This window comes from Amblyomma americanum, chromosome 3 (assembly GCF_052857255.1).
Source record: "Amblyomma americanum isolate KBUSLIRL-KWMA chromosome 3, ASM5285725v1, whole genome shotgun sequence".
Classification (NCBI taxonomy): Eukaryota; Metazoa; Arthropoda; class Arachnida; order Ixodida; family Ixodidae; genus Amblyomma; species Amblyomma americanum.
Genome location: NC_135499.1, coordinates 200,135,276 through 200,152,309, shown reverse-complemented (window position 1 = coordinate 200,152,309; position 17,034 = coordinate 200,135,276). Strand labels below are relative to the sequence as shown.

General features: G+C 47.9%; 1 protein-coding gene across 2 annotated transcripts in view; it reads left to right on the top strand.

Annotated features, from left to right (window-relative positions):
- LOC144125874 (uncharacterized) overlaps nucleotides 1-12,197 on the top strand; it is a 131,866-nt gene extending 119,669 nt beyond the window's left edge. For both annotated transcript variants that reach the window (XM_077659622.1, XM_077659623.1), the window contains exons 3-4: nucleotides 8,139-8,221; nucleotides 9,262-12,197. In XM_077659622.1, coding sequence (XP_077515748.1) covers nucleotides 8,139-8,221; nucleotides 9,262-9,685 — 507 coding nt within the window. In that variant the 3' untranslated portion in view covers nucleotides 9,686-12,197. The remainder of the gene's footprint in view (nucleotides 1-8,138; nucleotides 8,222-9,261) is intronic.
- The last annotated feature ends 4,837 nt before the right edge of the window (nucleotides 12,198-17,034 follow it).

Below are 17,034 nucleotides of genomic sequence, written 5' to 3'. Positions count from 1 at the left end.
TAAAATAAAAATCACTTCTGCTTTCCGTCGCTGCTTAAGCCTAATTGCGATGCTCGTATCACCGTATTTCCAGTAGACTTCGTCTGGCGACGACATTAGCGCGTTTCGTTTATTATTTACGCAAGGCTTAGGATCGGAGGCCGTTAAACCGATTCGAGGCGTCTTGTTGCCTCCGTGCCAAGTTTAAACCAAGACGCCGCACTGATTCCTGATTTCGCCAGAAATCCACCTCCATTAGAATAGAACTTTACTTACGTCACTGTACATAATGTAGAAATGTAAATAATGTTAATGACATTGGGCTCATGATGTATTGAAGTTGCCAATCCCTCTTCAAGCCGACAGCTGCAAACCTACACCCTTCTAGGTAACAATGGCGTCTACGCAGCAGCCCGAGCACTTGCTTACCGGGCGTTTTCCGAGGTCGGTGAGAAGATGAAGGAAAGACTAACCACATACCGGAAGCTATTACAGCACTACAGACTGGAAAGGAAAACGTACCCACGGGCTCACAAAGAGCTCACTAAGAAGGAAGAAGTAACGTTACGCAAACTACAAACTAATTCATTCCCACACCTCAGCCTTCTTCATATGATACAGCCCACGCTATATCCAGATAAATGTCCATGTTGCGAGGAATACTCGAATATATTTCATATGGTGGGGGCATGCCAAAAAAAAATCCAGGAGCTAGCGATCATCAGAAACACCACAATTGAGCAGTGCGAGGGGATGCTGACCAGCTCACGCCTGGAGGACCAGAAATCAGTGGTGCAACGGGCGAAACAGGCGGCCATTTTCAATGGGGTCCTGGACTAAGGACTCCACTCACTATTTTTTGCTCATAAATAAAGTTTCATTCATTCATTCATTCATTCATTCATTCATTCATTCATTCATTCATTCATTCATTCATTCATTCATTCATTCACAGCCGAATACCTTTTGAGTGCCGGCGCTCCTAACTAAACAATGCAAGGAACTCAGAGTATGAATTGAGTAACAGACGAAATGAAAGTGTAAGGTGAAAAAAATATATACGACAGACGTCTGCAGTGCGCGAGATATAGGAATAAATAAAACTACGTGGTTACGTGCCCCGCTTGTCATGGTTCGTTACTCGAGGAAGTCAGACAACACGTCTACGGCAGTACGTGTCTTGAGCGTCTCTCTTCATTTGCACAGACTGAAGGCTGTCTCTAGCCTGAGCTTGCACAGCGAAGCTGAAGTCTCAGCACAGAGGTAACGAACTGGAAGCGTCGTGTTCGCGCTTGCGCAGTTGACGTGTACCTCGGTAAGTCCTCCTCTATTTGGTACGGTGAACTCGGTCAATCTTGTTTTCCCCCATATGCGCGAACTGGGCACAAACCTTCGCCTGGATGGAAAGAAAATACTGTCCAGGAAGCCAAGGATAGAAAAAAAAAACGTGAGAATAAAAAGTACTCCTCCTGGACTTGAGCGCTCACTCCAACAATATCCCTATACTGTCGCAGGTACATCACGAACCGCGCTCGAATAATTTGTGATTTTCAGCGTTTAGCTTTCGGGCTGGAAACACTATGCTGTTAGGTAGACGTGACCTTTTATTTCGTAAGTGCATATATACGAGGCTTGCGCTGAAAGTTATGCAAAAGCTGGCGTAGCTTCGATATTAGCTTCCTTTTTTAGAATTCCTTTTTTGCAGATAACTAAAGAAGTTTCTACAGGCAAATAATGGATCTTTTTCACTGCGTGTAGCTAATGGATTCCAATGAGAAGAAACGGGTCGTCACTGAGTTTTTGACGAAGGAAAGATTCAGGCTGCCCGACATCCACAGAAGGCTACTGAATGCTTACGAACATTACATGATTGACAAGAGCAGTGTGATTAGATATATTAACAAGTTCAAGCCAGGGGTACCAGCTTTGAAGACAAACCATGCAGTGGGAGGACAACTGCGACCACTGAAACGAATCATCTGCTAGTAGATGAAATGACGCTGGTCCCAATGCGTCGGTTGTGATGAACACTACATTCAGTAGTACATTGTACTGAGAAAGAGTTGCTCTACAAGCATACAGAATTTGCACGAGGTATGTCAGTTAACAAAAAAGTTATGGTAACTTTAGCATTACTTTTGGTGCAACCGTACGTTCGTGTGCTGGCACTTCAGTGCGCTCCAAAAGTCTCCGGATCACTGCATTTTTCTTTTCTTGAAGTCTACATATTGCAATTAAAATAGTCACGTAGGGAGATGACGGGTCGTCGTATTTGAATGTGGCTATACGAATGCCTTTGACTTTGCAAACACACCACGATAATTAGCGCAACAAAAACAAAAATGTTTTTTCAAGCGTTACAAGTCTCGCATGTGTTCTCACCTGGCCTTGTTGCAAGCGCCTTCATAATTATATAGCTATCGTGCTCAGAGTTGTGCCAAGACAATTGAAGGCTTAGAGGCATGCTACTCTGAAGGGTTAATTAATGATTAATTAGTGATTTTACAGCGCTAGCTGTATCAGCCTAAGGCTCGCCTGGTTTCGCTTGATTGGCGTCATCGTCACGACCATGAACGCCCTATCCTGCAAGAAAAATATAGACAGCTGTACAGGGTGTTTCACCTAAGACTTTGCACATTTTTTTAAAAATAGGCTTTTTGAATTAGAAGAGCGCTTTTTTCGGCATAGCAATGTCAGCGATTAGCACATCACAATACAGTTAGGACGTACTAACTGGCAGGCTGGTTAACTAATGATGAAAAGTTAACTTTAAAACTCTTACTTTTAGGCTCCTTATATCCATATCAATTTTTAGAGTTTTGAAAACGCGGCTACCCTCGGCGCTGTGGCGCAACAAATTTTGGCTATTTCGACGACTTACGTGCACTGGAGAGGTTGCTTTCCCTGCAAGCTTCTTGAAAGCGCATGTATTTTGGCGCGATGTATCCCAAATTTCTTGGACCACAGCGCCGAGGGTAGCCGCTTTTTCGAAATTCAAGAAACTTATATGGGTATTACTTACCGTGGGCTACACGCCTCTCAATAATTAAGGTGCCAAACAGTAATATTTAAACGTTAACTATTCACTATTACTTAACCAGCCTGCTAGTTAGTACGTCTCAGCCGTATTTCGTTGTGCTACATCCCTGAAAATGCTATGCCGGAAAAAGCGCGCTTCTAACTCATAAAGCCTATTTTAAAAAAAAATGCGTAAAGAGTTGGGAGAAACACCATGTATAAACCCTATATATCGCCCCTCTACCCTGGACTCCATGGAAGAGACCATCTTAAGTCACCGAATTCGAACCGGAGGCTCTAACCCAGGCGGTGATTGCAGAGTACACTTCCCTTAAGTCACGAATCCGCCCAATCATTCACAGGCTACTGAAGTTATTTGTGCTTGTTCAGTGACAGCTCAGCGGCATGTGGCACACATGCGTGGCGTGGTTAATCACACCGAAATCGGGCCGGCGCTGATCACTTGAAGTTCCCTGAGGGCAAGCGGCTGTAAATGTTTCAATGCCCAGCAACAAAGTGGCCTAAGAGAACGCGATAGCACAGTGGTCAGCGTTAATTGCTAGCACCACAGGTTCTGTCACGAGCCCAGAAATGTCGAAACGTTGGCGTTTATGCATTACGCAACCATCGAAATGAAACTGCTGCGACTGGGAATCGAACCCAACCACCGCGGCGGGTGAAACGGAGGGCTATGTGATTTACTTCAGACCACTCGGTTCCTTTCATGCGAGCGGGATTCTTAACGCTTGGCTGCATGCATTCAGTGGTGTGCGCACCGAAGCGTGAAATTAACGTGCGACGCACGAAGACACTATCAGATTAGGTTTTTCTCGTTTTACTGCGGCCGGGGTGGTAAAATACATATTCATCACATCGGGTTCATGTGATGAATATCACATCCCACGTTTAAGCCTGCGTACGCGAAGTCTATATAAGTCGACATAGAGAGCACCGTACGGTGCAATAACAATTTTTATTAATATTTCGACCAATCGACCAGCCTGCGTCAAGGCAGCAAAGTACACATTGGCAAACACGCTTTTCAAGCACTAAGGTACATAAAAAGACATGGCGCGCACGTTTCACATTGAAAAGGTACGTTTTTGTTAGACTAAAGCTTAGATGTTCACACACAAGCGTGCCTTAAAAACTGAATTTGGATGCCCCGCCGCGGTGGCTCAGTGGTTAGGGCGCTCGACTACTGATCCGGAGTTCCCGGGTTCGAACCCGACCGCGGCGGCTGCGTTTTTATGGAGGAAAAACGCTAAGGCGCCCGTGTGCTCTGCGATGTCAGTGCACGTTTAAGATCCCCAGGTGGTCGAAATTATTCCGGAGCCCTCCACTACGGTACCTCTTTCTTCCTTTCTTCTTTCACTCCCTCCTTTATCCCTTCCCTCACGGCGCGGTTCAGGTGTCCAAAGATATGAGACAGATACTGCGCCATTTCCTTTCCCCAAAAAAACAATTATTATTATCACGCTAAGGCGCCCGTGTGCTGTGCGATGTCAGTGCACGTTAAAGATCCCCAGGTGGTCGAAATTATTCCGGAGCCCTCCACTACGGCACCTCTTCTTCCTTTCTTCTTTCACTCCCTCCTTTATCCCTTCCCTTACGGCGCGGTTCAGGTGTCCAACGATATATGAGACAGATACTGCGCCATTTCCTTTCCCCAAAACCAATTATTATTATTATTCACATTGAAGAGTTCCAAGGGCCTGCACCCACTTTGGCTAAGGTGACGGCCTTTCCTCGCTACCGATGCCGCCGATGCAACATTTCGCGCATGGAATAATAAATGAAAATTTTGCAAAGATGCAGGCAAACTATCGCACTCGTCAAACTCATCGACGCACTGCAATGAGGAGCGCGCTGCTGGCGCCCGGGGTCAAACCGCAGGCACGAGCCGAGGTAGCGGAGGCGCAAGCTACAGTCACTGGAAAAAAATTCCAGGGGCCCTAGCTAGTGCAAACGGGACACCAGCGCTCCTGCGACGCCCCGTGAAGGCGTTATTTCCGAGCGGCATTTGAGGCCCTGGCAGCAGAGTATGCTGCATATCTTCCGTGCTCAACGCTTACCACTAGGCGGCTTGTGTGAAGCGAAAGCCACGCGCTCCGTTGTTCGTATTTAAATGGAACCTGACCTTCTCAAAAAGCGCTCCCTGCGCAGATCTGTACTTCCTGGCTGGGGCTGTTGTGAGCCCGTGCGACAAGCGCGCAGGCAGCGCCATAACCGAGAACAAATTTTAGCAGGAATGCGGTAGAAGCTATACGAGCGCTGAGCCGTCCGTTTCCGGAAACTGTAGTTGGCTCGTGAGCGCCAGGCTCGCTGAAGCCGTAATCTCACGCTCGTAACTTCCACTGCAGTGCCTTTGCGCGGGTTGCAGCGATCCGAATAACACGCGTTATAACAACCGTGTTTGAACAATGCAAGTGCATGGAGTTCCTCGACATTTGCATGACTGCGACAACTGTGGTAAGACCACCACTGCTAAAGCGAACACGAATTAACCGTTGTATGCTCGCGAACTGTAAACGGCAGGCGCAGGGAGCGCGGGAAAACACAATTCCCGTACAAAAAGCGCGGGAATTCTCTACCTCGCGCTTCTGTGCGCACTCTAGCAGGGCGCAACACTTTACATGCCTTTTATTGACTTTTTTTTTCATCTTATTACCCTCAAGTGCAAAAGCAAAATGCATAGCCAGAATAAGCAAAGCACAATAAAACCTAGGCCAAACAAAAGGCAATACAGAACACCAAATACCAGTGCAAATTAAAACACCAAATACATGCAAAATCAACTTAAAACGCCAAATGCAAAACAAACTTAAAACGAGAATGAAAGGCGATAATGAGCAATGTCACACAGTAAGTGCAACAATCACAATTCCAGCGAACATACTCGTAGAACAGGATGAACTAAAAACAAGATAACAGGCTACAAGAAAAAAAAAAATGTCACGGATCAGCTTGGAGATATCTCACGAGTCAAGAACGACATAAGTCGTGATCTGGTGATAATGCGACGTCGGGCGGAAGGCGATTCCACTGTGTCGATGCACGAGGAAGAAGCGGATAATAAAGGGCAGTGGTTTGACAGCTGATGTTTATTTTGTAAGGGTGGCCGATGCGGAACTAGAGTTAAGATGGCTGCGTAGAGAGCTGCTCATGAAGCAGCTTTTTGTTCTCATTCCTGCATTTCTTTATTTCTGATGTGAAAGAAATGAGAAATAAACCGACTGACCGACCGACCGATTGATTGATTGATTCCACTGGTCTTGATGACAAATTTTGTGAGAAAAGGCTAAGGCGCGACACCTGCCTAGGGACCTCAGGAGATGGCAGTGGCAGGTTTAGTTTCATTGAATTGATGCTGCTAGCACGGTTGTAATTGGAAATAACGAAACATGCCGAACTATTCTAAAACATCTCGAGGGAGATGTAAAGGTCGCAAAACAAGGGTCCCAAATTGCAGAAGGATATATTCTAATTTTGAACGCACTAAAATGTTGTACGTAGCAAATTTAGCAGAAACAGGTGCCTTAGAAATCTGTGGCACAGATAGCCAAGCATACGATAACTGCAGTTAATAATGTAATCAATATATTGGTTCCAGGTAAGAACATTTGTTATGTGCACACATGACTATTTCTAAGAAGTGACGGTATCTAACGGAACACTATTTAATACATAGCAAGCAGGGGCAATATTAGTGCGTGATACTCGCGTAAATTTGCTTTTTTTTAACGTTTAAATCTATCGCTCATGTATAACACCATTGAGATATGTTGTTTACGTCAGTGTTTAATCCAGAAGCATCGGTAGGATGAGCCATTTCGCTATAAATAACGCAGTCGTCCGCGAACAAGAGTATAAGAGAAGTCCCTAACCAATAGTTCTTTAACTGTTAGTATATTGTTACGAAGGCCGTCCCACCGACCATAACGCTAAAAGCTGTGTTCAGAATGCCTGCTGCTGTTCTTCGACGTGAGTGGGTGTGCGTACGTCACGTGTCCCATGTAACTTGGGACGATGTTTTCAAATGCAGCAACGCGCAGAGAAGGACGTTGCTCACTCTGGAAAGAAAGTAACATTACTTTTGTATTGTGTCTAATTAGACTATTGGCCGAATTCAAGTAACTCAGCATTCAATTTTTACATGAGCGATAAAACATCCAATCACAAAGTTGTAGAGCGTAGGACAAAAAAATTGGGTCCAGAAATGCTCATCAAGTACGTATTAGTGCACGTGCGTGTGTTCAAGCGAAAGCCCGTGGAAAAAGGGAGCAAATTGAAAGGATGCGTGACTGCTCGGTCGCGCGACACGATAGCAACGCTTCCAAACTCGCAACTAATGAAATGATCCCGCCGTGGGCCTAGACAGCAACAGATGAAAAAAGTTCTCAGGGCAGCGACGCAGGCTGTATAGCGGTGAAGTTCACGCTAGCAACAAGTTTCGTACACGGTGCATGAAGAGTGGCAGTTCGCGATAGCGACACAGTGCAAGCTGGCTGCTCCTAATGGCTTTGGAGCATAGTGGCGAAGGCTGCTTTAGCTACCTCAAACAGCTTGGGGGAAAAAAGGAATTCACTCTGAATTCACACATCAGTTCCGAATATAGTGCGAGGTGCTTTCTCAAGGATTATTTGATGCCTCTCATGGAACTCTTTGTTCTCAATTCGGGGAATTTAAAATTATCGGATGCCGCCACGGTGGCTCAGTGGTTATGGCGCTTGAGCGCCATAGCCACTGAGACACCGATCGGCTGTTGACCCGAAAGACGCGGGTTCGATCCCGGCCGCGGCGGTCGAATTTGGATGGAGGCAAAATTCTAGAGGCCCGTGACCTGTGCGATGTCGGTGCACATTAAAGAACCCCAGGTGGTCGAAATTCCCGGAGCCCTTCACTACGGCGTCTCTGATAGCCTGAGTCGCTTTGGGACGTTAAACCCCCATAAACCAAACCAAACCCATAAAGCATAAAATTTTCGGCGGCAGAAATTTAGTGGTCATAGCATTACAGCCGCTTGCTCGACTTGGGCGACTAAAAACGATTTAACTGTGGTGTTAGGTTCACGTGAACTCAACACGGTGTACTTGTTTTCCTGTATGCGACATAATCCTCTACTTGTTCGACGACCACAGGTGGTGTCCCTGGCGACCTGTCTGCTGTTCCGTTCCACCGAAGCCCATGGCAGAGCCGCCCCCAAGAAGAACAGGCGTCTTCTGTGAGTCTCCTTCCTGCATTTTTGTAGTCTCCAGTAGCAAAGCAGAAAGCTGGGAACTTATTCCGGAAGATCCCAAGTCCGTTTAGGCGTCAGTCTAGATCTTTGCAAACCAACAATGAGACGAGCTGATTTCACAATCATAAGCGGAGGATCGTCTCGGAAACTCTATGGCTTGACTGCACTTTAAAATTCATTGTCCAATAGAACGTGACCTCGACTTCCCTGCAGTGTCGCAGACGAGGGATTTGCAAAATGAAGCATCATTAGCAATAAGGCTCCTTCAGAGTGGTGTATGGAGCTTACTGGAGGTGGAGATGGAGCTGAACACGGGCAAATGGAATTTGCTGTATTTGTTTTGGACTCCTTCCAGCACGGGAACCACTCTGGAAGAACACAACACTCCTCGTCTGCCTCCGAAACGCTTATTTGAGGTACAGAGTCGCTGAAAGGAATAGAAATTAGCTGCCAGCTTATGTTGAGAACACAACGGTCACTGACTTCTTTTCTTAATTCTGCAGCAGAAGCGGCCTTTCTATGCCTCTGTTGTCAATGCACAGGCTGCTGTTAAGGAAAGTTGCACTAAGCGCTCCGCTTCCCGCCAAAAGGATTCGATAGAGTTTAATTAAAAGGTAAAAGGAAACAGGGCTCAAATAAAACGAAGAGTGACGAGTAGGTCCACTTAAAGAATGTAAACAGACGTCCCACGCAATGCCGTAGTCGTAATGTATGTCTCTAATGGGCCACAAGCATTTAGCAGACAGCAAGGATCCAATGTTTCCAAGAAAAGGAATAATCGCATCGCGCTGACCTCGTTTCTCTGAACGCCTTTTCTTCCCACGTTTATTCCGCCGCCGCTCTCGCCCTAAATCCCACCCCATACGTAGAGTAAGCAGCATGTAGGCAGCTTTTATACGCCGGGATCATCCATCCATGGAAAGATGTTTCGTTGCCTATGGTGCATCGTCTACACGGTTAGACCTGTGCTTGCAAGACTCGCGAACTTGAGCAAATCAGTTGTAACGAGGTTCTTCCTCGCGCAGGGACATGCCCCTGGAGTGGCCCCGCCCCCGGCGGCGCGACCCGGGCGCGCCGCCTCCGGGGCCCGAGCCGGGCTACGTGCGTTCGGCCGAGTGCTGCCCGTCCGTGACCGAGGCCATCCAGCCCCTGGGCGGCGTCTCCATCACGGGCCGCATCCTCGAGCTGTACCGGGAGCCCAACGCCACGCAGCGCTTCTACCAGACCTCGTGCCGGGAGCAGGTCAAGGGCCGGCCATGCCGCTACGTGCGCCCCAAGTACGAAACCCAGTCGCGCTGCGTCCAGACCTACAGCTACATGTACGCGCTGGTGCGCGAGTTCCAGTCGGACGGCCCCTGGAGGCTCGACTACATCCGCTACAGAAGCGGGTGCTCCTGCCAGGTGCACCGGCCGCGAGTCTACTCGCACATGCTGGGAGGCAGGCCCTGATGGCCCTGCTCCGGCGTGGACGACCGGCTGGCTCCTCCCGGTGTAGACCTTTCCCCTCTGGAACTGTGGGAACGGCGTGCGCTGTGACGTGTCGTGAGACTGCAGCGCGCGCCGCCTACCCTGTAAAAAGCCGCGCGCTTTGAGTGTCTGTCGTTGGCAATGGAAAGGTCTACGCGCTCGGGGATTATAGTAGAACTCAGCTGTTCCACGGACAGCGGACTAGAGGAGGCGGATTGACGTCGGGCCCCTGTCTTCACACGCCTTCTGTCCGCGCCAGCGTTGGGCTTCACTGTACTCCTCTAGCTCCCCTGCTGTCAGCACCGCCAAGGAGGCGCTGACGCTGTTCCACTCTGAGTCAGTGTGTCATCCTGCCCCCTCCCAACCTCACACCCGAGCTAGCGCCGCAGGGGGGCACTTCACGCCGGCGAACAAGCCGCCGAGTGCTCGCGCCCGCGCTACGCCGGCACAGATGGTCACTCCTGTGACACCGGCTATGTCTGCATGCCTTTGGCCCACAGGCGACGACAAGCGCGAGTCGATGTCTTGTGCCGCGCGGAATGTCAAAGGGTCGTGTCCCAACGCCGCACATTAAGGTGCTTCCGCCTGTTTTGCGCCGTTGACCCACGGACAGAACTCGCATATCCAGAAGATGCGTGCCGGTCGGTGCGTGCATACAATCAAAGCGTCGCCTGTGTTCATTGAAAACGACCCCTGAGCGCGCAGCGGACACCCGCAGTCGTTTTCATTCTTCGTTGTGTCGTGTACAGTCGTTGTTGTTGAGGAAAGCGCGCAGATTTCGCAGCAGCCTAGAAACCCCCGCTGAGAATCGAACCTGCACAGTCTAAATACGGTAGGCGTCTAGCGTCTTTTATCATTTAAGCAACCCGGAGCGAAGGGTTGCTGCTCCGGCGGCAGCCGCGAAAGCGTCGGTATACCGTTTCCAACATGGCTGCAGGGTGCCGTGAGAGAATGACTGCATGCTTTTTGGCACCAAAACGGGGCGTCTTCACAATGTTTGGGCTTGCGGCGTGTGTATGCCCCATGCGATCTCATTCCATTTTGGTTAGTGAAGGTGCAAATTAAGGAACAACAATATCATAAGGGGATCACCCCACGCGTACTGAAGGCGTCGTATGGCCAATGTGACACTCACAATGGCCGTTTCGCTTTGCAAGAACACAGCATGCGCACGTGAAGTTCCGGTGCAAGTGCTGCATAATACGTTGACCGAGGGATGGGTTCGGCGTTATCTTCACATGGCGCGATCTGACACGTGGACGTGCGGGTCAAAATTTCTTATATTATTCCATGTAGGTGCCGTTTTTTTTTTCTTATTGCAGTTACTTGCTTTCTCGCTTGCACAGCGAAGTTTTGTAGCTAGAACCTTTGACAGACCGACAGCCCTGATAATGAAATTATGTGCTCGCACCTCGATAGAACACATGGATGTTCTTGTGTTTCTTCTAAATACGTGTGCATTCGGCTTGTAAGAACGTCCTTGCCTGCCGTTTGAGAGTCGTGATCGAGTCTCTCATTCCATTCACACATGATGAGCGCCAAGGTTCAGTATCCTGTACACACAAGATGGCGAAAACGAACCATGCCGTTGTGGATCGGGATCGCTTCCTTTTACAGTGACCAGATTACGTGGTTGCGGTGTACGACTTCGTCTGGCAGTGTGACGCGTACGAACTCAACGAGCTCTTCAGTCACAACACTCGCGAAATCTCCCCCTCCCCCCCCCCCCCCCCCCCCCCCCCCCCAAACCCCGCGTTACTTGAAAATGGAGCATTCTCGACCATAGCTTAGGAATATCATGGAGTGATTGGGGCAACAGGCGGCAGAAGATGGCTTAAACACACGGGAGATTCTGAGTGCCGCCAACGATTGATGCCGTGAGTAAACCCGCCAACTCGGAAAAACTTGCGAGATGAAATGGCCGACGCTGAAACGAAGATTCGGTAGTGGTGTGGCCCCAGAGCTCTGCCGCGGAAGTCAGAAGAAAGTCGGAGTAGCAGACAAGACAAGTCAGGCCAGCGAGTGAAACGCAGACGACAGGTTGTCCCAGATGCACCGCACCGCTTTGTTCAAATGGCAAAGGCTCAGTCGCACTTGCATGCAGCTCCATGGGCCAGCTCGCATACACTTCTATTCGTGTGTACCCAGCACTGTGATCCTTCCTGAGCGGTTCGCCAGTGGTCACGTTTATTTCTTCGACGCCTTCCTGTCAGCCCACCACGAGTTAACCAATCCATTTCGTTAGAGTTACCCCTCAACTGTCTATTCCGTACGAGAGTCTAAGAGCATGGAAAAGGGAACGAAGTTAGGCAACTTTGAAATGACACGTGCTTAGCTGCCGTTGAACAAGTATTCGCACTCGCAATAATTAGCTAATGAACGCAAAAGAAAGAGGAACCAATGTAGACAAAAGACAAAGCTTTATTTTTTTTTCATCATAAGCTCAGGAAGGCATTCTACACTAAAAGCGAAAGTCCATGTACTTAGAAAATGCAAAAATAAAAAAAAAATGTTGACAGCAAGAACCAATAGTACACTCGGCTCTTTTTTTTTTTTTTTCATGGTAGGTATTGTCTAAGGAAGAGATATAGCTGTCACACAGCGATATTCAGGCGACTGAGAAATCAAAACAGCAATGAAATGCATAAAATTAATCTACCTTAGTCAAATCCAACCTAACCTAAATAACGTCTTTTTAAAGTAACCAAATGAAAAAATAAAAGCCCCAGAAAATTATTATTAAAAAAAACATGCACCACTAGCCTCAAAGGCGAAAATGGACGCTCAGTCTCCTTCGACGCCAATTAAAACCCCATGGCGGGTGGATTGGTATGGACTCTGGTGTTTTTGTGCAAACCCGCTTCTGCTCACGATGAGCCGGACTGCACACGACGGTTAGTGGACAGCGCTATCTAAGCCAGCAATTTCGCATCGTACTTTTCATTCCGTGTCTCGGTTATACCTGGAACAGCACGCGCCTAGCACGCGACACAACGCAAGACAAACACACGAAAAGCCGGCCTCGAATCCCCGCAATTCCGCGGATCTGGACCTCTCAAAACAACGTCCTGACGAGTTCACCCGAGGAAGGAGCGAGAGAGATCATTTCTACGGTGACCGGGAGGCATGTTATTCCCTGTAAAGAGAACGAGCAGTTGCTGGTTTGCGAAACGTGCGATTCACACGCTCACGCGCGCGCAAACAAATGTCGACTCTTGTAATGCAGATTCAGCCGCTCAGTCCTGTGTGCCACGAACTCACAGGTCCAATAATTATGGATGCACGAGCTGATGCGGTTGCAGATGTCGAAGTTTGGACAGCGCCACGCAGCGTCCGACGCACATCGTGCGAATGACGTATTCCCCAGGAAAATCTGCCTATAGTGTTTGCTTTAGGTGTAACCTCGTTTCCAGATCACCGTGTATGAATAGGCTTAATCAATATCGTCGCAGTGCCGCGACTGAAAGACGGTGCCGAGAGAAACTACTCCACGCAGAGGGCAATGACCTTCCTGACTGTCAGTGACTATCAGTGACCAGCCACTCGACGATGGCGTAAGTATCGGGAGACTTTAGTTACACGCGAGCGCCGCTGGTTCTTCGACAAAATACAGAGTGGCACATCGCCATCTTAGAAACTGTCACGTCGCGATAAGCACTTGCATTCGCCCTCTTCGATATTCTGTTTTCTTTCTTCACGCGCAATGTGCTCACCAAGGTCTTCACTTTTTGCGAGCACGACATTGAGGTACGATCAGAAGCTCGTGCGATGTGCGCCATTAAGCGATATTTTGCAGGAAACTTGTTCTTAATAACGCGCGCGCTCTCTACCGGCAGAAGCGAGAATGGAATGCATGGAGTAAGCGGACTAGCGGACTATTGATGCTGTTACCAATTATTGGCGTGACAGAATGCATGGCTATGGACTTCAAACTACCAGGAGATATGTCTAAAACATGACCGGAGTTACTTTTGTTATCGTTGAAGTGGCATAAACGGTGTAGCAGAAGGCAAAACAGATCAACTGATAGCACCATCATTCCGACACTATATAGTAGTATGACCTGCGTCTGAATGAAGCACTTGCTCCTGGTCACTCTTCAAAAAAAAAAACTGCATTCCTCACTTTCTTCCTTGCAAATACTGTCATCCTATTCATTAGGAATTACTGCCTACGTCGAGAAGACTCAATATATACGTTTTTAGGTTGTCTTTTTTTTGTAATCAGCTCCGAGGCCGTATCTGGCGGGCACATAGACACAATGCGGGTTATCTTTATTTTATTTGTATATTTTTACACACTGCAGCCTCGTAGGATGTTACATGGCAATAGAGGACAGAAGAAACACAATCCATAAAAGCATCATCCCTCAAGTGCCACCAAGTCTGCTGTTTCTGCCAAAAGAACTGACAGAAAGCCCAACTTCAAAGGCTCTCGCTTTAAAATAAAAACCCAACAGAGCAATATATGCAGCTAACATAAACACTAAAATGGGGAGGAGCTCTAGCGGCCTCAGTTGCTCAAGGATATGCGTAAAAATGCCAAAAAGAAGGAAGGCAGAGGTGGTGCTGAAAAAAAAAAGAGGAAATTCGCCTGCCTCCACATTCGGCTTGAGTCTTTCGCGCGCTTATGGACACGGCCAATACTAAGAGACGATTACAGGCACAGTACGTGTGCACAGGGAAAGCGCGGCTATGCACGCACTCCACTGTTAACGGTCCCCTTTTCATGTCCCTGGCTCTAAATGTTCACTCTCCGATGACCACCATACAATGTTGCGTTCTTTCTAAAGCACAGCAAACATGTGCGTCGAAAACGAACTGCAGCACTCGCTGGCTTACGTCGTTAAAAAATTGCGGTGAGAACTGTAAGGAGCGTTGGTCGAGCTGTTCATATATGTTGTGCGCGTTTACTGAAACTGATGCCAATGTTTACGCGTTCCACGTTGCAGAAGAAACTTGTCAGTTGCTGTCTCCTTCCAAGGGTTGTAAAGCTGTCGCCTTCGATGTGTCGTCAACGCCTGTTACGTGTTTCCAGTTATGCTTCTTTGTTTTCTTCTACAATAACAACACCATATTTACGACCGTGACAACGTTGCTGAACTTGAACCAAGTTAATGGTTTGTTATTTAATAATAAATGTACACGATAACTGTTACATTGAGAACCACGTCGCTCGCAACGACGAGTACTTGGGCGACCTCTTACAACAACGTGTATGTTTATGCGTGATCGCGTGTGTACATTTGTTTTTTGCGTGGAATCGCGCCACTGGCATCCTCCTTGACCGTGATGCTCAGCGCCTACATTTCTCGCCGTAGTAATCGACACCGACATAAGAGTTGAGCAAAAACATTCAAAACGTTGAACACCGGTGCACGAGCGCGGCAGATAACTTCAACCAAAGGCGAAGCACCGATAGAAATTTGTTCAGTGGCGACACCTGGTGGTACGGATTACAAGCTTACCATGCAACGCTTTGCCAAATGCGCGGAAACGGTCGTCGCAACGGTCGCCAGATAGCGCCACAATTTGACAAACTCCCAGTTTTTTTTAACGTTTTTGACATATTTCACCGTGGTGGATAGGCCAGTTTCCTGTAATTTTTGCTCCGTCGTCACTCGGCCGCGTCAGCTTTCGAGTTCCGGCAGCAGGCACACGCTTATTCTAAGAGTGGCATTGCTTCAACCCGGGCATCTTTCGCCGCTGCCACCCGTCTTCAAGAACGACCGCGTACACGCATCGCAAGCAGTTGCCCCCCCCCCCAACTCTTCAGCTCATGTCTTGAGGCGCAGAACGAGCTTCAGCCAGGCCGCTACTCAAACCATGGATCTTTAATGTCCTCTGTCTTCTGTGTTCTACTCACCCAGTGTGTGTCGTCTGCCTATGACCGAGTGGAGAGAGTGTACTTACCCCACGTGATGGCTGAAATAAAAGGAGACAAAAACTTTGCCCCCATCAACCCACCTTTCTTCCCAAGTGCAATACAAAATGGTGTCTGGCTCGTTTTCTCTTCACACTCCATTTTTCTTTTCTTCCTTCAGGTATATCTAATTTATGCAGATCTGCATATTAAAACAAAAAGCCGTTGGTTTGCACCAAAATACCCAAGTAGGTGTTATTGAAAAGCTTTGCGGATGAACGCAGCCGTGAGGTGGATTAAGCGTTAATGATTTTGTCAGGCTGATCGGAAAGGCATAAAATGGCTCTTCTAGAAAGCAGTATGGAATAAGTTTTCAGGTGATCAGTTACCACTAAAGCACTGCAAAACTTAGCAACGACCCCAGTTATGCGAAGGCGTGGGCAACTTGGGTGAGCGTAAGACAGTAACTGCGCGAGTAGGCGAGAACATGAGAGAACGATACCACAGCACTGTGATACCGTCGGATAGCTTTAAAACTTGTCGAATATTTACCATACTAACTTCACCTGCAGCGAAAGCGTTTCAGTGGTGAATCTCGGACACCAGACAAGGCACCCATCCGAGAATCTAGACCAGAAGGGAGTACGACATCATCCCATGGGACCACATCCGAGCTCCTTCATGATAATGATGATAATAATAATAATAATAATAATAATAATAATAATAATAATAATAATAATAATAATAATAATAATAATAATAATAATTGGTTTTTGTGGAAACGAAATGGCGTAGTATCTGTCTATTATATCGGTGGACACGTGAACCGCACCGTAAGGGAAGTGATAAAGGAGGGAGTGAAAGAAGAAAGGAAGAAAGAGGTGCCGTAGTGGTGGGCTCCGGAATAATTTCGACCACCTGGGGATCTTTAACGTGCACTAACAACCCACACTGCACATTTTTTTTATTTTTTTTTTAATTGGTTTTGGGGAAAAGGAAATGGCGCAGTATCTGTCTCATATATCGTTGAGACACCTGAACCGCGCCGTAAGGGAAGGGATAAGGAAGGGAGTGAAAGAAGAAAGGAAGAAGGAGGTGCCGTAGTGGAGGGCTCCGGAATAATTTCGACCACCTGGGGATCTTTAACGTGCACTGACATCGCACAGCACACGGGCGCCTTAGCGTTTTTCCTCCATAAAAACGCAGCCGCCGCGGTCGGGCTCGAACCCGGGAACTCCGGATCAGTAGTCGAGCGCCCTAACCACTGAGCCACCGCGGCGGGGCTGCACATTCCCAGAAACGCAAAATGGCCACATGGTCCCGGTACAGTCGTTTCACTTTGGGACCCTCACCTGTATAGTTTACACGTTGTAGCAATTATGGATCGATTCAATAAACCTTGATTTGATTTTTTTTAAGTTTTTCTCCTAGTTCAGCTCCGCACTTCAAGTTCACTCCGCAGCATG